Below are 21052 nucleotides of genomic sequence, written 5' to 3'. Positions count from 1 at the left end.
CTGGTGGATGTGGAAAGTTGCAAGCACTGTTGTGTGATGCTGGCTAGGATTTTGGAAAGAAGGCTTCGGGTGGCTGCATCTACAAAAGATGAACCATGTCTCTCTATCATCCCTTCTTCAGCTAAGGGGGCTCAACCCTCTCCCCAGCGGGATCTTTCTTCATGAGGAGATATCACAGATGGGGAACCGGGAGTTAAACAGGATATTTGCTTCATTGTTGATGGCCTATCAAGCCGAGTTATTGGAGGAGCTGGGCACTTAGGAGGGAAATCTTTTATATAATAGACCTCAATCTATGCACCTTGCATGGTGCGGTACAAAGCTGCGGCCATATTTTGGCTCTCGCCGTTGAGGGTGAGAGGTCGCTCTGGCTTAGTCTCTCAAGTATCGGTCTCAAGTATAGGAGACTTTCTCCTGTGGATTCAAAAGAGTTGGTCGGACCAGCTGTGCGGCAATAAGATGCAACCTTCAAAGAAAGGAAGGTGTGGCGTTTGACATCTGTCTGCCATGTAAAAGAGCTCCGCATCCTCCTGTTAATCAGATAAAGAGTAAAAGAGTATGCATATTCGCCATGCTGTCCGAGGGAGGTCGGAATGTGGCTCGATCCCAGAATAGTCCTCCGTATTCCTGGATGGGAAACAGCCGAGAGTGAGGAGTCAGGGTGGCAGAGGAATGCAGAAAAAACTGTTGAGGTACATATGAACAAGCTCCTCACAAACTTTGTTTTAAAACATAAATTTGAATTAAAACTCCCACATGACTTTAATAGTGTGATTAAGGTGTGTACATGTCTAAAATGCACTTCGATAATGCAAGTAAAACATAATACTCCATGTCTTAATTCAATTTGTTTACATAGAGTCTGACTTAAGACGGATTAAGGTAATCAGAAATCCCTGTTTGCATGGTTTCTTAATCAGAGTATTGTCTTAATTGGCTTAATATCGGAATATTGTTGTCCATGTAAACGTACTGAGTGAAAACGGATTGTCTATCCTTCTGTTAGCCCCTCGTTGGCCGAGGATGCTGTGGCTGGCAGAGATTGTTCAGTTCCTGTCCACTCCCATTGATATTTCACCCACACCCGGAATGGGTCACTCTTTGGGTCTGGCCTGTGAAGGGTTAAATTTGAATGTGCTTCCCCAGGAAGTTATAAACACTATCTTGAACATTAGAGCCCCATCTACACATGATCTTACATGCCACGTGTTTGGGGATTTGCACTTATTCAGTGAACCGTGAGTGAAATACTCTGTTTTTTGCAAAGCTTACAATGGGTTTCCTATTATTAAAGTTAATCTGGCTGCAATTTCGGCTTGCCACGTATGCTGTGTGTCGAAGCGGCTGGTCCCGTCAGACTTATCCATGGTTCTGAATGCTTTAACTCGGGCCCCGTTTGAACCTCTGGAAAGTGTTCATATTAAGCTCCTATCTCTGAGAACCATCGTTCCCGAAGTCAGTGATTTGCTGCTTTGGACTTGCGTGCCCTTTACCCCCCTGCTCCTTTTTCTTTGGAGGAGGAACGGAAATTGCACACTTTCTGTCCTGTATGAGCATTACACTATTATGCTAACAGGACACGATCGTTCAGGAGGAATGATCAGTTATCAGTTTCATGGGCCACTCAGTGTAAGGGTGCGCCGATCTCCTCGCAGCGCATTTCTCACTGGATTGAATTGGCCTTTATATCTATGGGTCTTCACTCCTCGGTGAGCTTAAAGGTGACATATTCTGCCCCTTTTCACAAGATGTAATATAAATCTATGGTGTCCCCAGAATGTCTGTGGAATTTCAGCTCAAAATACTCCCAGATCATGTATTATAGCTTGTCAAATTTGCCCCTTTTTTGATGTGAACAAAAACGCTCAGTTTTTGTGTGTCGCTTTAAATGCAAATGAGCTGCTGCTCCGCCGCCTCCATTCAGAAGACGGCTGATCCTTTACAAGAGCTTCAGGTACAATAACAAAACATGCAAACAATCTCACTCATCCAAAATCTCAGAAATAACCAGTAGCGGAGTGCAGCCTTACAGAGAGACTCAGGAATAGGTTGCAACTTTAGATGCACCTGGACGTTTCTGAATGGTTGGATACTGGATGCATTATGTAGCTGTTGTGGAGTTACATTGATTTATCTGTTTCTGGAGTATTTCCGTTGAAAATAAAATCAATCCACTGCTCTCTCGTCTCATCTGAGGCTAGGACTCTAAATAGTGTTCAGTGTTCGTCTGTGCTGCAACGACAGAACAGTTTGCATGCTTTGCTCTAACTTTTGACATTGCTTTAGCACTGGTCACTGTTGTCGCTTGCGGAAACCAAATGGCGGCGCCATGGATGGAAATGTGATTAAGGGGCGGTAATATTATAGCAAGATCCCCTTCCTACGTCAGAAGGGGAGCGAAATCTGATCGGAAATCTAATCTTTCATTCTTGCCGGGTGCGTTAAAAAGTTTTCAGAAATGTAGGGTTATATTACACTGTTGCATTTAATAAAGGTGACAGACCAATCCCTGGACATCAAGCTGAAGATGGCTGAGCACCTGGACCAACATCTCCACAATGATAACTTTAAGTAATAAGTAGGCAACCTTTTCATTTATGCAATGCATATTTCTCATATCTCAACTTATATATCTTACTGATATTACACATCAAGTTCCTAATGTTAAGTACACAGTCAGGATGCAAGCAAAATATGTGTCATAGTGTAAATTCGTATAGTAATAGCATTTAATTTAATTAAAAAAGAGAGTGTGGTGCCCCCAAAATAAGTTAATTAAATAAACATATTATTACACTAACGTTTAACAACCATAAAGTGTCACCATATTTTTTTTAGCATCATTGTGAACTGTACGACTACAGTTTTATCATTTAACCCCCCCTCCCCATATTAAAATAATATTTATTATTTAAAATATTTTTAAATAAAAAAAAAAAAATGTTTTACTTGAGAAGTGTTTGTATTAGCATATCTTTCTTTAAAATATATACAGCTTGTTTGAACAATTTTTTATAAGATGTAATAACATTTAAACAATGTTTATGTTGGTGTCCAGGTACAATTTTTAGACATGTTGAATGTTTGTTGCAAGATTAAAATGGACATAACGTAAATATTTACATGGAATATTCGGTCAAGCTTTTTTTGCGATTGACTTTTATTTTGAAAAGACAGTAACCTCCAGTCATTTCCGGGTTGCCAGTCCGTGGACGTGCATAATAATTGTATGATGAGACACAGAAAAGGTGAGGCTTCTTCTGCATGAACTTCACATTTGTGTCTCTGTGTTGTGACGCAGCTAATGTTTATTTATCTCTTTCGTCTTCCTGAATGACAGATAATGCGCCTTTAACTGTGTGCTGACATGTAGCAACTAAAGGAGGTTTGTTCTGTCTCCAGCTTTGATTTTGTTGACATATAGACATTAAGACATACATAATATAATAAAATACAATCATTTCAGAATATATATAGATTATTCAGGGTATTACCATCTCTTTAGACAAATTGCCTATCATGGTAATACCATGGTATTATAGTAGGCTATAGTATTTTGCAGTACCCATGCAAATACCATGGTACATGAAAATTGTAGTAATTTATTGCAACCACAGTTTTACATTTTTATGTCATCACTGTACTAGAGTAACACTCTAGTGCATTTTCATAAAAAAAAAAAAAAACAAAACACTGTTTAGATAATAAAATGTGGTTCTCCTCTAGGTTTTCGACAGTAAGCCATGGATCTGAGCATGAAGTCCTACGGTGACCCAGATGAAGTGTGTGTGTTTCCATCAGCTGGCCGTAGCACTGAAGAACAGGCGAGGACACTTGATCTACACACATCAGGTGCTGTGTTTGATCTGGGTGAGAATGCAGGACTTTACATTATACATTAGGCATACTGCATTCATCACTACTGTATGATAAGCACAGTCTAATACGGCACTGCCTATTTGTGAAAAGTTTAAATTGCCCTGACTTTGATTTTCATTTTTCCGTGTGCCTTAAAGTAGTGCTGGGTCAATGAAAAAGTAAAAAAAATGTGCAAATAAATTTATAAAACCAAATGAATATAATATTTATTTATTTAAAGAAATATAAATATAATTTGACATTACTGTTTTATTCTGTTTTCTAAAGACCTGTCTGTTATCATGAGATTAATGACAGTTACTTTGTTATATTTTATCTTGTCTCTCTTCAGGTTTATACAGTACACTAGGCCTAACTGATGGAGTGTGTAGCTTTTCATTTCTTAAACATGTAGTAAGAAGATCATGGCCATATTCCCGGATGACAATGTCAAGTTTCATGAAGAATCACTTCCACTCATCAATCCAGAGCTTAAATTCATTGAAAGTCTTTGGGATGTGCTGGAGGCTTTACAGAGAGCTGGACTCTTGCATTCTCAACACAAGACCTTGACCAAGAATGTATTCTTAAATTTTGATGGGTAGAGATGTTGTTTTGTAAATAGGGTAGGCGTAATAAGCCATGGCTTCAGCCTACACCTTTTCGGTTACTATCTTTGTTTGTAATGAATTTTCTGTACATATATTCTGTCCTATGTTTTAGTAACCGAATAAACCTTCATTCATTCATTCACCTCTTGATGGAAATAACATCACAATATTCATTCCCATCAATACGTGCATACATTTTTGGTCAACATTTTCATCCTGGAATATGGCCATGATGTGTCTTCCTACACGATTGCTTAAAGGTGCCCTAGAATTTGAAATTGAATTTATCTTGGCATAGTTAAATAACAAGAGTTCAGTACATGGACATGACATACAGTGAGTCTCAAACACCCATTGTTTTCTCCTTCTTATTTAAATCTCGTTTTTGAAAAACACCCCTGAAAAATAGGCGAATCTCCACATAACACCGACTGTGACTCAACAGTCGGGATCATTAATATGTACGCCTCCAAAAATGTGCATATGCCAGCCCATGTTCAAGGCCAGGCGGAACTCCGTTCGAATCATTTTTCTTCGAGAGACATCATGGCTTGCAAACGAGCGAAGCATGGCAGTTGCTCAGTGTTTTGGATGTACAAATGAACACAAAGGTATTTTTTTAGTTCCTCCATCCGAGCCTCTGAAGAACCAGTGGGTTATGTGAATGTCTGATGTGTAATTGTTCAAGTTCAGACAGATAATCTTTCTCTCAAAGTCGTTCAATACTGTTTATGCATCAGTAAATCAAGCCAGTGACTAAACGATCAACTTCACGTCGTTTCTCTTGGTAGGATGAAAATAATCTTACTTAAACTGTGATTAATATACAGGTAGTGATCAAAGAACAATCCCTTTCCAGTCGCCCAAGCTGTCAATCACACAGCGCGAGTTTATCTGGACACTTGCCAAAACTCGTTATGAACTCGTTATGAAATCAATGACGCTGTTACACTGCACAACGAAGCTCTTACTGTACTGACCTCATGTTTGCATTGGTGAAATCATTAGTGAGAGTGCAGAAACTGCGTTGCAATGATAAGATCTTCATTCACGTGATCAACAGCGTTACACTGAAGGCTCACAGCAGCCAATCACAGCAGTGGGTGTTTACACTGAAGTCTCACAGCAGCCAATCACAGCAGTGGGCGTTTACACTGAAGTCTCACAGCAGCCAATCACAGCAGTGGGCGTTTACACTGAAATCTCACAGCAGCCAATCACAGCAGTGGGCGTTTACACTGAAGTCTCACAGCAGCCAATCACAGCAGTGGGCGTTTACACTGAAGGCTCATAGCAGCCAATCACAGCAGTGGGCGTTTACACTGCAGTCTCACAGCAGCCAATCACAGCAGTGGGCGTTTACACTGCAGTCTCACAGCAGCCAATCACAGCAGTGGGCGTTTACACTGAAGTCGCACACAGACACGCCCCTTCAAACAGAGCGTTCAAATCAGAGGCTAAAATCAGGCAAGGAAAAATGCCTTTTATTTCTAAATTATAACAAATTTTGATCTAAAAAACATACTAACATTATAAGGGCACCCCAGGAAACATTATAAAATAATCCATGCAATGGCACCTTTAAGAAATTAAATGCTACACACTCCATCAATTAAGATTAGATGAACTGCTGCCAAACATGCTAGAAACACAACAATCACTGCAATAATGATCCAATATTGACTGTTAAGCATTTGTCTATTTACATCCAAACAGCGACTTTTATTTTTGTGCTGGGCAGTGTATATATTAGTTAGGAAAGGAGTTCCTCGCTAAGGGAACATCATATTTAGGGGTCCATGGCATCAAAACCCCTGAAAACCACAGAGTACAACTGGATTCCTGTTTTATCTGCAATCTTGCAGCTACAATATGTAATCAGAAACACTCTTATTGTTTACCCGTCAAATATATTGAAATATATTGAATAGATGTGTGTATTTGTTGAGAGAGACAACATAACACAATCTTTTTCCTTTTCAAATGTCACCACAGACGACCACGCGAGGAGTGTTTCTGCCAGAGCGAGGCCGTTTCAGTGCTCTCAGTGCGGGAAGGGGTTTTCCCGTATTCAGCATCTGTCCGAACATGTGCGGATTCACACCGGAGAGAGGCCTTTCGAGTGCTTGGTGTGCGCTAAGACTTTCACCCGGGAAAGAGACCTCAAGACTCACCAGATTGTCCATACGGATGCGAAGGCCTTCCACTGTACGATCTGTGTGAAGAACTTCGCCCTGTTGTCCTCCTTGAGAAGACATCTGCGTGCATTTCATCAAGGTACAAAATGTTGAGACTGCAGACAATAAGAGATTAGAATCTATGATTTTTCTATAGTTTCGGGGTGTTGTTAAGCCCAAAATAACATGGACTGCTAAAACCCTTTTACTGTGGATACATACTGTAACACCAACTATGTTTCCATCCAAAGTTGCACATTTAACTTGAGTGCAAAGTTTCCTGATCACATGATCTGTTGAGGCACTTTTATTCCGCATTTATTCAGTAAATGTGTTTCCATTGCAGTTTATGTGCATGTCTTCTTATCTGATGAAGTTTTTTATGCACATTTTTAGAAATTATGTGCATCTTGCCGTTTCCATCCAGCGTTTTTCATAAAACATGTGGATGGAAACATAGCTACTGTAACATCTACTTAAGTAGTCAATTATTGTATCCCTTAAAACTCACTTTTGATCACCAAAATTACATATTTAAATGTTTTTTCCTTCATGCCTTAAAATAGCTTGAATGTAACTCTACACCCTTAGTTTAATTTACATTCAAGCTATTTTAAGGCATTAACCCTTTAGAACCTGAAGCTAAAATAGGTGTTTTTCACATATTTGGATTTTTTTGACTGTACAATTCTAAAACAATGTGCTATCTTCATGTGCAAGGTGTCCTCTTTTTCAGAAAAACATTAGCTTTCAACAAATTACAGTTGTTGACCATTATTGTGTGTGGTGAGCTAAATAGTCAAAAATAAAAAAAGAGAATAAATTTGCTGATTTTTATTTAGAAAAAAACAGAAAAAGGCGGCACGCACACATACACATGCACACACCACATGCTAAGATACGTGAAAGAGAAACGGCCATCCGCTTCCCAAGTTTCATTAAAAATGATCCCAATCCTCTCTTCTGCTGTCTAACACTTCTTTCGCCATGTATTTGTTCGTTTCTTTTATTGTTTTATGCAATCCAAAACACTCTAACCTGCCGCGCTTCGTATCTCTCTGTTCAAATCCTTCCCTCCCGCTCTGCCAGAAAGCCGCTGTCATTTGCAGAAATTACCGTAATAAGCCGTATATTGCCGAAAAGCGCATGTTGTCTACTGTCAGGGGCAATTTGAATGGCTTTGATAGTGCAAACGTTGAAGGGTTACGGTAAAATGAATACAGCTTGCTGGTATGTGTCGGCCGGTTCTAAAGGGTTAAGAAGGAAAAAACATTTAAATGTGTCATTTTGGTGATCAAAGGTGAGTTTTAAGGGATAAAATTTACTATAGGGGAACCAAAGACAGTCTCAAAAACACAGTTTGAAATCGCTGGTGTTTCTGACGTCACAAACTACCTTGAGCCCCGCCTCCACTCACTCACTCAGCTCAGAGATCCACTGGTTGACGATCACACGTTGATCTGATTGGTTACAAGGTAGTTTGTGACGTCAGAAACACCAGCGATTTCAAAGCGTGTTTTTGAGACTGTCTTTGGTTCACTGCAGTTTTAAGGAGGAAATACTCAGCAATGCTGTCGACTTATGAATTTACACATGGTTTGTCTTAAAGCACATTAAAAACACCACATAGACATATAAACTACATTAAAAGCTGGATTTAGCCACAGGGGCCTTTAAGGTTGTAAAAAACACACCTGAAACCTCTGTGGGTCCTGGCAGTTTATGGCCCATCCAGTCAGATTTGATTACAGTTTAGTCTAGTTACATTTCAGTTACATAATCCAAATATAAACACAGAAATCAGTGCTTAATTTAGATTGAATTCACTTTTATAAACCTTCCAGTGATAACAGTCATTATATTACCGTATACATTCATTAAAGGTCACAATCGCAAAATAAATCATCATCATGCAGTAAATGATGAATAATCATTTGCTGCAATAAATCGTTAAAATAAATCGTTATTTTGTAAAGGCAGAGATTTCGACCAATCAGAATAAAGCATCCTCTCTTTTTGCAGGTCAAGATGTTAGTACGGAGGGCAAGTGCTTAATTTGTGTTGAATGTGGGAAAAACTTTGCCTGTCAGCTTGAGGAACATGAGCTAACACACACCGGAGAGATATCCCACCGCTGCCCTGACTGTGTCAACAGCTTCACACGATCTCTCCATCAGACCGTCTCTGAATCAGACGACGTGAACCATGCAGATGCTCGTGACGACGAGAGGCCTTGCAGTTCTGTGGGCTCTGAAGATCTGCACAAACACTTACAAACTGACGCACTTAAGGACAACATTGAATCACACTCTCTGGACCTTGTGGACAGTATTGAGAGCGAAGCATCTAATGAACACGATGCCCAAACTCAACAGAAAGTGTGTGAGAGAGCTCCATCTCCTTCACCTGAGCTCTCTCGGGATTCTGCACTTTCTGCTGAAAAGAGTGAGTCTAATAAGTATATCGATGTATAGTTATGTCTAACAGAAACCTTACCATGGTTATCATATTCTGCATCCCAGTTCGCTTACTTGTACTATGCCTGTTCCCACTTTATACTAAGGGCCAGATGTACAAGCTTGATTCAACACAAACCCTCTTTTGGTGTTAAAAACTGCTGTCAGGATTTACTAAAGACACGCAGTGTAAAATTAGCGCTGACAAGGCGAGGACAGGGTTATTTTAGCGGCTGACCTTGTTGCATATGTATTTGTAGGAGTTTCTCTTTCAGACACAAAATTAATGGGAGGAGAGTATTTAAATGAATCACGCAAAGTGGAACTGCACTACTAACTAACACAATCAGGCCCCGCCCCTTTATTCTGCATATTAATTAGTTAAATGAGGAATATTATGACCTTTTTTCATGCTCAAACAGCAACAAAAGTTGAAAATGTAAAAAAAAAAAACCTTAACAGGTCCTCTTTAAATATAGATTTTTCATCAGATAAGATATTTATTATTAGTAAAACCCCTTTGTTTCTACTTAACCCTTCGGACTCACACACATCCGCCATATTTGTAGTTCTTTTCATTCATGTTTGTAGTTCTAAACCGAATCCTCATCCAAATGGGACGTAGGCAATATTAGCCGTTAGAATGAGCACGGATCCATACTTAGAAAATCTACCAGAAGTAATAGCCCAACAGACTAATAGTCAACAGACTATGCTTTAGGACGTTATTCTAATCTCACTTAGGGTGGATAGTAAGCACTTTGGGATGCCGGTCTGGTTTCTACCAAAATATAATAGCATAAGCCATCTTGAAATCTCATCAATCTCCACATATGCTATTAACATGTCATTTGCTCTTCTAGGCATTGGAACACATAACCCTCTTCAAGAGGAAGAGTTTACTGCCCTCCAGCAACTTCACGAGGAAGACAAGCCACACCAGTGCAATCAGTGTGGAAAGAGGTTTCATAAGCAAGCAAAGCTTCGAATCCATCTGCGCGTTCACACCGGAGAGAGGCCGTACCAGTGCTCCCAGTGTGGGAAATATTTCAGTCAAGCAGTGAACCTTAAAAAACACCACCGCACTCATCACACAGAGGAGAGACCGTACCAGTGCACGCTCTGCGACAGGAGGTTTTCTCTCTCCTTCTCCCTGATAAAGCATCAGCGAGTCGCTCATCCAGGTGAGGATGGACAAACACCTCCTGTGAGGTTTTATGATGGCGCCATCTCCGTTTCAAACTTTTTAATGCCACAGTCCTCTAAATATGATGATCCCTGCAAGAGTTGCCCTTTCTGAAATATAAAGAATTTGTGAAATTTGTGAAAAATATATCTATAAAATATTTACTTTCTGTTAACTTTCTAAGGTTTCTTTTTTTGTGTGCTTTTTATTTGTTTCTAGAGTAAATGAAGAGTTCAGATGTAAAAGCCTCTAAGTGCCGTCTGAAATTTTCTTCTAGAATGATCATTTTTATCAAGTTTGTATATTTAAGTTCAGTAATTTCACTTAAATGACATTTAATAGGTAATTTTCATTGCCATTTAAGTGAAATTACTGAACTTGATAAAAATAATCATTCTAGAAGAAATTTTCAGACGGCACTTTAGAGGCTTTTGCATCTGAACTCTTCAAGTTAATTTCTGATTATAAAACCTATTGTTATTGTTATTATTTGTAATAGTTTTCCATTTTTACACAATTTTAAACATTTTTGAGGACTGTCTAGCACAGTGGTTCTTAATTTCTACTTGATAACATATTTTAGAGCTTGTTGTAACCAGAAAAATGTATATTCATTATAAAACGCCAATATTTTATTAATTTGCATGGCTTAACCAGGTCTAAAAAAACGCACTTTTAAAATCAGGCTACCTCATATATCCATGTTTTCCAAGAAAAAACAATGTCTAAAAAGCAGAAAATCTTGATTTTTAGTTGTTTTAGTTTATTTGAATGCTTTAAATCATCTTTTAAGTCATCTTTAGCCCCTCTCAGTGGCCTCGGCCTCCTGCTTGAGAACCCCGGAGTTAAATAACCAATAGCAATGCTCAGTACAATATGTTGTTGGGTTTGCTGTTTACATCTGTTTCTTTTGTCTGTCATCACTGAAAATCCTGTTGATTTCTTTCTTTCAAAAGAACGTTTGAGTGTTGCTGAAAGGAAGCGCTTTACCTGTCCGTACTGTGGGAAAATATTTGGACGGCACCAAGATATGGAGCAACATAAACGCATTCACACCGGGGAGAGACCGTTCCGCTGCACCGTGTGCAATAAAAGCTTCAGGCAGCGTTCAGTGTTGATCGTGCATAGGAAAATTCACACTGGAGAAAAGCCTTTCGAATGTTTCATTTGCTTCAGACGGTTTTATGGTTCGGGGGATCTGAAGACTCACATGGGAACTCACACCGGCGTGAGACCCCACAGTTGTCCTTTGTGCTCGAAGAGCTTCCCTCGGCCCAGTAGCCTGCAAGCACACATGCAGTCCCATCTGAACAAGTTGCAGGAGCGAGATGTTCTGGATGAGCGCCTTCCTAAAGAGGGGGAACAGGGTGAAGTGAGTGACGTGGAAGATGTCTGTGGTGTTTCTGTTTCATCACAGCTCTCAGCAATGCTTTCTGGAAACCCTGGAGCTTCGGTAGACGGTATGTTCTCTAGTTGTTTTGGCAATGAGAGTTGTAAACATGAAACATTTTGGCTAAGTCCCCTCAATCCACCAGACTTGCCGACTGCAGCTTTAATAAGGTTCATAGTGAACATTAACTAATAATGAGCTGCACTTATACAGCATTTGTTAATTTCAACATTTACTAATGCTTTATTAAAATTGTGTAAACATTAGTTAATGCACTGTGAACTAATTTGAACAAACAATGAACAGCTGTATTTTTATTAACTTATGTTAACAAAGATTAATAAATACTGTAACAAATGTATTGCTCATGGTTAGTTCATGTTAGTTAATACATTAACTAATGTTTAATAAATGAACCTTATTGTAAAGTGTTACTGTTGTTTTTTTATGGCCAGTTTATGTAGTAACATAGTTGTGTCTTAATATAGCATAAATGCGTAGTAATGTGTCTGAACATGTTTTGCAGAAATGAGCACAGGGGATCATCTATTAGAGACTGAGACGGGACTCAGTCCATCAGTGAATGAAGACCATGATGCTGATCAGAGTTCCAGCTCAGAGCTGACAGATCATCAGAGGCTTTATCATTGTGCCATATGCAACAAAACCTTCTCGCTCGCAATTTCCCTGAAAAGACATCAGCTTATATTTCATCCAGGTAGGAGGACCTGCCAGGACACATTACAATACTGGCTTTTCTTTTCTTGAATGAAGATAACAAATAAATTGTATTGTTCCACCTCAATAACTACAAATAAACTTATATAACCTTCAGAAATAACGTGATGTAAAATTCAAAAAGGTAACCGGGTATGCTGATATTTCCACAAATATCCTCTCAATAATTCCTGTTAACTTGGTTAACACTTGGTTGAATTTAATGAGAAATAGGCAAATATACTTGTCTTTAGAGAGTTTACTTCCTGAAAGGATGAAGTAGTTTTACAGAATTGTTTTCTATTATACTACGGTATTGTAACAGGGGTGAGTGGTGATGGTAATAGGACTGACAAACATTTCTTAGCCTTGGCACTAAAAGTGTTTATTTAAAAAAAGAATTTAATGATGATATTTCTACAACTATGCATTTTTTAAAAATCATTTGTTTACTTGACATATGCTTATACTATATCCTGGTAACAGGGTTGACATTTTAATTATTCGACGACAAAATAGGCACAGATGCTTGTCCTTGGAGAGTTCACTTCCTGAAAGGATAGAGTAGTTTTACAGAATGTTTTCTATAATACTACGGTATTGTAACAGGGGTGAGTGCTGATGGTAATAGGACTGACAGACATTTCTTTTCCTTGGCACTTTAAGTGTTTATTTAAAAAAAATTTTTTTTTTAATTATATTTCTACAACTATGCATTTTTCAAAAATCCTTTGTTTACGATAAAATATCCTGGTAACAGGGTTGACATTTTAATGATTTGATGACAAAATAGGCACAGACACTTGTTCTTGGAGAGTTCACTTCCTGAAAGGATAAAGCAGTTTTGCAGAATTGTTTTCTATAATACTCTACGGTATTGTAACAGGGGTGAGTACTGATGGTAATAGGACTGACAGACATTTCTTAGGCACTAAGAATTTGACACTTAGAATGCATTTCTTATTTCTTTGGCACTAAAAGTGTTTATTAAAAAAGATAAAAAAATAAAAGTAATTAAATTATATTTCTACAACTATGCATTTTTCAAAATATCATTTGTTTACTATAAAATATACTGGTAACAGGGTTGACATTTTAATTATTTGATGACATTATAAGCACAGATACTTGTCCTTGGAGAGTTCACTTCCTGAAAGGATAAAGTAGTTTTGCAGAATATTTTCTATTATACTACGGTATTGTAACGGGGGTGAGTGATGATGGTAATAGGATTGACAGCCATTTCTTAGGCACTAAAAGTGTTTATTTAAAAAAATTAAATTATATTTCTACAACTATGCATTTTTCAAAAATCCTTTGTTTACGATAAAATATCCTGGTAACAGGGTTGACATTTTAATTATTTGATGACAAAATAGGCACAGATACTTGTCCTTGGAGAGTTCACTTCCTGAAAGGATAAAGCAGTTTTGCAGAATTGTTTTCTATAATACTCTACGGTATTGTAACAGGGGTGAGTGCTGATAGTAATAGGACTGACAGACATTTCTTAGGCACTAAGAATTTGACACTCAGAATGCATTTCTTATTTCTTTGGCACTAAAAGTGTTTATTTAAAAAAAATAAAAGTAATTAAATTATATTTCTACAACTATGCATTTTTCAAAATATCATTTACTATAAAATATACTGGTAACAAGGTTGACATTTTAATTATTTGATGACATTATATGCACAGATACTTGTCCTTGGAGAGTTCACTTCCTGAAAGGATAAAGTAGTTTTGCAGAATATTTTCCATTATACTACAGTATTGTAACGGGGGTGAGTGCTGATGGTAATAGGATTGACAGCCATTTCTTAGGCACTAAAAGTGTTTATTTAAAAAAAAATAAAAAAAATAATTTATATTTCTACAACTATGCATTTTTCAAAAAATAATTTGTTCACTATGAAATATCCTGGTAACAGGGTTGACATTTTAATGATTTGATGACAAAATAGGCACAGACACTTGTCCTTGTAGAGTTCACTTCCTGAAAGGATAAAGCAGTTTTGCAGAATTGTTTTCTATAATACTACGGTATTGTAACAGGGTTGAGTGATGATTGTAACAGAGTTGACACAAAAGCTAAGAGTTTTATAGTGGTTTTGATAATATGGATCCTCCTTTGTCATTTGAACAGATCAGCATGCTGACATCGAGGGCAAGTGCTTCCCCTGCTCTTACTGCGGGAGGAAGTTTGGCCGACGCCAAGGCTTGTTACAGCATGAGCGGATTCACACGGGTGAAAGACCATTCAACTGTCCCACGTGTAACAAAAGCTTCCGTCAGCGATCGGCTTTGGTTGTGCATATTAAAACTCACACAGGAGAGAGGTCGTTCCTGTGTTTTGTGTGCAGTAAGAGCTTTTATACCCCTGGAGACTTGAAAAAACATCTGGAAGTTCACACAGGAGTGAGGCCACACAACTGCCCTATTTGCTTCAAGGGGTTCGGGCGGCCCAGTTTCCTCCGAGCTCACATGCGAATTCATGAAAGTAAGTTTGACGTTTCTCACAAATGTCAGTCCTCAAAAATTGTATCTTTCTTTTAGTGCAGGGCAACGATTAATCACATCCAAAATAAAACCTTCCTGCAAAGCTTCCTGAAAAACTATGCGCAAGTGTACCTGGACAAAGGCCACTTTAAACGCAAAGGGTCGTTACACCATATATTGATTTGAATTAGTTAATAAAAGTTAAATCATAAATAAATTCAATTTGTGATGTTATTTTTGAAAGCATTCTCACTTTACAGCATTTTAACACAAGTGCCAGTGCTTTTCACTGTAGCTTTGCAGGAAGGTTTCTTCAAGCATCTCAGAGACGTTCCTGCAGTTCTTCTGGATTTAGTCTGTCTCAGTTTCTTCTGTTTCTTCATGTAATCACAGACGGACTCGATGATGGTGAGATCAGATCATACCGGCTGTTGTCAGACTCCTTGTGCATACACAAATCTCACTGGATTATTACAATTAATGGCAAAAAGAATGTTTGGAAATGTAAGCTGATATTTCCTACTGACACACTACAGCAAAAGATATAAATAACTGACTTAAAAACATTGTTTTGGGGGGAGGGGGGATATTAACATGCCTAAGACTTTTGCACAGTACTGTATATGCATGTGTGTGTATTTATACATACAAAATAATTATACACAGTACACACACATATATTATGTAAACACAAACTTTTATTTTGGATGTGTTTAATCGTGATTAATCGTTGCCCGGCAGCACTACTTAAAAATGTTTAGATTAAAAATGCTTTTTTTACGGATTATTTTCTCTTTGTTTTCCAGAAGCTTCCACAAAGAAGCAAAGTGGAGCGGAGAAACCAACAGGTGGTCCAAAAGTGGACTTGCAGGAGAAGCCATTCGAATGCTCTCATTGTGGGAAAAGATTCAGTCAGAATTGTATGTTTAAAATTCACCAGCGGATTCACACAGGAGAGAGACCATACAAGTGCTCTCAGTGTGGCCTGAGCTTTCGCTGGAGGAGAAACCTGATCGCCCACCAGAGCGGCCACCCGGGCCAGAACCCGCTCCAGTGCTCGATGTGTGATGAAACATTCATCTCTGATGCAAGTCTCAAAAAACACCAAGATGCATTTCATACAGGTAAGACGCTGTAAGGGGTGGCTAGCTATCAGAAGCATGTATACCATAAAGAAGTGTTGTTTACGTATTTTTAATGCTTTGAAATAAATATTTCTTTTTTGAGGCAAAAGACTTTTTTTTTTCCCCAGTCTTTATAAATTTGTTTAGATGACTTAAAGGGATAGTTCACCCAAAATGTTTTATTCTGTTATCATTTACTCACCCTTATGTTGTTTCAAACCTGTATGAGTTTCTTTCTTATGTTGAACTAAAAAGAAGATATTTTGAAGAATCTTGAAAGTTCTTGAACCAGAAAGTTGATGGTAAGTCATTGACTTACATAGTATTTTTTTTTTTTTCTATTATGGAAGTCAGTGGCTGCCCTCAACAGTTTGATAATAAACATTCTTCAAAATATCTTCCTTTTAGTTCAACCGAAGAAACTCACTTAAACAACATAAGGAAGAGTAAATGATGACAGCATTTTCATTTTTGGGTTAACTGTCCCTTTGAAGGATAATTCTGGTATTTAACACCTTGAGTCTATTTTGTAGTTTGTTTTGGATGAACTAGAGTGGTGGACACAGAAATGTTGACGATGGGTCCCGTCTCGACTTTTTGACTCGTTTAGAATCGCCTTTGACCACTTCAGAGTGGCTGGCTACGGGCATACACGAACATGTCCTTAAAACAACCCTTAACGTTCGTTTTCACAGCTGTGCAACTCACAGAGTGGTTAGTGGTGTTCGTTGATGATTAAAAACAAGTAGCGAAATACAGTTTCTGTCGTGTTTTATTTGGCATTTTGTAAAATCCCATTGATTTCTGTTGGTGGACTCATTGCTCGTTGATATTTCTGCGCTTCAGGCTCAAATATCGAGCGGAAGTTTATACGCGGTTGTGAGGTATCTGAAAAAATAGTTCCACTATAGCAAATAACACGGATTGAAATCATACATTGCGCCGATATACTTGTTTTTAATCATCAACGAACACCACTAACCACTCGGTGAGTTGCACAGCTGTGAAAACGAACGTTAAGGGTTGTTTAAGGACATGTTCGTGCATGCCCGTAGACAGCCGCTCTGAAGCGGTCAAAGGCGATTCTAAACGAGGCGATTCTAAACGATTCTAAACGAGTCAAAAAGTCGAGACGGGACCCATCGGCAAAATTTCTGTGTCCACCACTCTAGTTCATCCAAAACAAACCAGAAAAGAGACTCAAAGTGCTAAATAATTATCCTTTAACGTCAGTAATATGTCACCTTGTACATATTTGGAGTTGAGGTTATAAAAAAATGAATGCCTGATGGTAAATTTCTTACTGAACGTTTTCTTTAGGAGTTCTTCAGTTTCTCTTTGATTCACATTAAAAAAAAATTTTTTATAATGTATTATTTTGCAAAGTACATTTTTGTCTTAGATGTGGTGCTTTGCAACTGTTAATTTTTTATCTGTTGCAAAAAATGTATAAAAGTTACACACTACACTGGAATTACAATCAATGCATCACAAGCTCAAATGTTGCATTTCTGACAAAACATCATCAGAGGTTATAGTTATTGAATAAATATAAATACATTTACATTTATTCATTTAGCAGACGCTTTTATCCAAAGAGAACAATAGAAGCAGTGAAACTAACAATAGGACAACAATATGCAAGTGCTATGACCCTTCCCAGTTTAATCTAACGCAGTACGTGCACTTTTTTTTTTTTTTTAAGATAGTATATAGAATAGAAGATAAAGTGTTAGTATTAATGGATCAAGTGTTGCCGAAAAAGATGCGTCTTCAGCCGTTTCTTGAAAATGGCCTCGGACTCTTATTTTATATTACATACATTATTTTAGTATTAATTTTATTAGTAATTCAAATTAATTGAATGAAAATGTTAATAAAGATTTTATTATTAACATTGCACATTATAATTCCAGGGGTGTCTCACACATGCAGTTTGTGTCTGAAGACGTTTACTCAAGCGGCTGGCCTCAGGAAACATGTGCGCTATGTCCATGAAGGAGAACGACCTCACAAATGCTCCGAGTGCGGGAGAGGATTCGTCAAACTTTCGGACCTCGCGCGTCATCAGCGCCGGCACCATTATGACCGCGGCGATGAACTCTTCCAGTGCTCGCAGTGTGAGCGCAGCTTCAGTCATCCCAGCAGTCTGGTTCTGCACCGACGCACACACACCGAAGAAAAGCACGAGTGCCCTCAGTGCGATAAGGTTTTCAGTCAGGCGGGACACCTGAAGGTCCACCTGCGGACTCACTCCAAGGAGAATAAACCCAAATTCGAGTGCCCTGAATGTGGGAAGAGTTTTGGCCAAGCTAAAGATTTGGTGGTCCATCAGAGGGTTCACACCGGAGAGAAGCCGTACCAGTGTCCTCAGTGCAAGAAGAGCTACCGACAGTTCGCGCATTTATCTGTACATCTGCGAAGTCACACGGGGGAGAAGCCTTACCAATGCCCCATATGCCTCAAGTTCTTCGCTCATTCATCATCCATGAAAAAACACCTGCGTGTAATGCATGCAGGTATTCTGTCGTCATTTACTCGCCTTCGTGACATTCAGAACCAGTGAGACTTTCTATATACTGTCTAATTTTAAAATGAATGTTTTACAGAGGGGAAAGATTTACCTGCAACAAAGGAGGTTGTGAAGGTCACCGTTGGCGTAGGCCCTTCTAACGCAGCTGTAGAAGTTAAGCAAGAACCAGAGTCTGGCGATGAATACGGTAAGTATGGCTTAGGTTATTATAAACAGCTAATTCAAAAATATATAATGTGTATTTCTCTTATGTGGTTAGATTAGAGAGAAAGTAGCCTCCAGCCTCTCCTTCAACACTAATGAAATGTGTGGAAGATTATGAATGTGTCAGAAAAAATAGCAAGGAGACATTTAATAAACTAGTGTTTTCTGAGTCAGTGTCGGGTGCAAAGATGAATTAGACGATGCTGACTCGCCATCTCCGCTTTGGAGGAAATGCACCATTCATACGGATTACATAATCCGAGAGTAGCCTATTTGTTTGAATTGAATTGGTTCGTTTAAAAGTACAAATTTCAAGCTTTCTATAGATAAAGTTTCGAATGACGTATTACTCTTCTCTATATGACCAAAAATGACAGCGTGTTTTAAGTTGTTTCTGTTGTTATTAGAGGGAAAAATTGCAAGTGATTGCGCCGACGCCTCCATGTCATACAGTAAATCTTCAGCTTCCACACTCCGCACTAACACCTAATAATAGCACACATTTATCTAGGTTAGCATTAGTGCGAGCTCTTTCAAATGATTAGCCATATTTGAGGTCAATAGTCGACTATTACGGGGCAGCCCTGCAAATTAAAATGACTGAAATTATTACTTCTTCCTGCAGTGTAACTACACTGGTATGTTTTTGCAGGATGTCAAGTGAAATCTGAAGAAAACTGCTTTGCTATAATGGATGACGTGAAGGCTATTACGGTCTCCTCAGCTCCTTCCAGTCCAGTCTCATCTGAGACTTTAAAAAATGAATGATCTGGATGGAAACCAGAGGGTTTCTCACCTTGCCAAACATCAGAGCACATTGAAGAATCTGCAGCATTTATTAAGGACTGCTAGTATCCTGATGCCAAAAAAGCAGTTTTTAAGAAAAAGAACTGCATTCTACACTCAATCCAGAATCCGATCTCCATCCGTGAAGACTCGAATCCTCTTCATTAGAAAGGTGGTATTGAGTGAGACTAAAAACTTTGGTCAAGAATTTGAGCAGGGAACCACACAACACATGTGGAGGTTCAGTGAAGATGATTGAATTCACATGGAAAACAATCCCGATCAGTGTTCCTGATGAGAACCGTCCAGTCTGAAGAACTTTATACATTCGGGAGGCCTCAAAAATGACCTACTACACATTTTTGTGAATTTGTTGATGTATTCATAAACTTTTGCCAAATAGGAGATCTTCGCCAAATGTATACTGGAGAGAAGCCTTGACGTTTGGCATCTGCTGTGAGTAGAGCTTCCATCAGGGAGAAAAGAGAGGAATTTCCAGCACTCAGACTGGCTAAATCTTGTTGAATGAACATGCAAAAAGGACGTTGATATAGTAGAGGGTTCATCGAATCTTCTCCTGAAGTTCCAACCATGATCAAGCTCACCTGCCTGTAATTTTCAAGTAATCTTTAGACCGTTATTAGCTTGTTCAAGGGTGTTTGCATCTGAGTTAAACTCTCTAGGAGAATTGAACAAGCCTAATGTAGTACGAAAACTTTAATGTCACGTTCCTGTTACAGAATCTGTGCATGTCATTCAACACATTTCCTGACCTTTACATATTCATCAGTTGAATTTTTAAGCTCAAAGCTGTATTTAATACATTTTACTGTTTTTAAATCCATTCCACAGATTTTTTCCTCAAAAGTCAGTGTAGAAAATGTAAAGTCTGCAGATTCGGGATCTGCTTAAATGCCATGCAAGTATACTGCCACCAACTCATTGCATTAATATTATAATGTATTACTTTGACCACCAAAGTTTTTGTAATAATTTGTTTCTTTTATACCTGACATCTCATAATAGATGTAAATAAATGTTTAAAAGAGTTCAAATGTTTAGTCTTAAAAATATTTATATATACATCTCTTTTTTAGTGGCAACAGTAACAATTTTCGGTAACACTTTATTTTACAGTGTCCTTGTTACATGTTACATGTACTTACCATATTAATAACAGTAAATAATGCATAATTACATGCAACTAACCCTCAACCAAATCATAATCCTACCCTAACCTTATAGTAAGTACATGTAGTTGCTTATTATTACTCAGTACTTAAATATATAATTCCACTGTAACAATAACACCTTAAAATAAAGTGTAACCCAATTTTCCTCTTATTGTTTCTCTGGCCCTGTCCCAAATGGCACCCTAAACACTCACGGTCTTCCTATGGTTGGGTTTGGTTAGAAATCTTTATTAATCCCCTTGAACCCCCATTACACATCTCAATTAAACATTACAGCACAATCAATCCATTCAATAAAAAAGCAGGAATAAAAGGCC

General features: G+C 38.2%; 1 protein-coding gene across 3 annotated transcripts; it reads left to right on the top strand.

Moving 5' to 3' along the window:
* The first annotated feature begins 3181 nt into the window (after positions 1-3181).
* On the top strand, positions 3182-21023 carry znf271 (zinc finger protein 271). 3 transcript variants are annotated; one of them, XM_079863914.1, is made up of 13 exons: positions 3182-3248; positions 3341-3385; positions 3727-3852; positions 6465-6746; positions 8669-9091; positions 9966-10286; positions 11245-11748; positions 12205-12396; positions 14543-14896; positions 15702-16019; positions 17936-18538; positions 18629-18739; positions 19409-21023. In XM_079863914.1, the coding sequence occupies exons 3-13, from the start codon at positions 3744-3746 to the stop codon at positions 19522-19524; spliced, it is 3333 nt and encodes a 1110-aa protein (XP_079720040.1). In that variant the 5' UTR covers positions 3182-3248; positions 3341-3385; positions 3727-3743; the 3' UTR covers positions 19525-21023. The 3 variants fall into 3 exon arrangements, with proteins under 3 accessions (XP_079720040.1, XP_079720038.1, XP_079720039.1); XM_079863912.1 differs by having other exon boundaries at positions 3727-3870; XM_079863913.1 differs by lacking the exon at positions 3341-3385 and having other exon boundaries at positions 3186-3248; positions 3727-3870.
* The last annotated feature ends 29 nt before the right edge of the window (positions 21024-21052 follow it).

This window comes from Squalius cephalus (genome assembly GCF_949319135.1).
Source record: "Squalius cephalus genome assembly, chromosome: 25".
NCBI classification, from domain to species: Eukaryota; Metazoa; Chordata; class Actinopteri; order Cypriniformes; family Leuciscidae; genus Squalius; species Squalius cephalus.
This window is presented reverse-complemented; position numbering and strand designations above follow the sequence as displayed.

What these genes read in the sequence shown, in the direction of transcription:
- znf271 (XM_079863912.1), top strand. Translation starts at nt 3,744, where the DNA reads ATGGATCTGAGCATGAAGTCCTACGGTGACCCAGATGAAGTGTGTGTG. An exon ending in TCTGCGTGCATTTCATCAAG is followed by an intron (nt 6,747 to 8,668) that starts GTACAAAATGTT and finishes CTCTTTTTGCAG; the next exon opens with GTCAAGATGTTAGTACGGAG. An exon ending in TCAGCTTATATTTCATCCAG is followed by an intron (nt 12,397 to 14,542) that starts GTAGGAGGACCT and finishes TCATTTGAACAG; the next exon opens with ATCAGCATGCTGACATCGAG.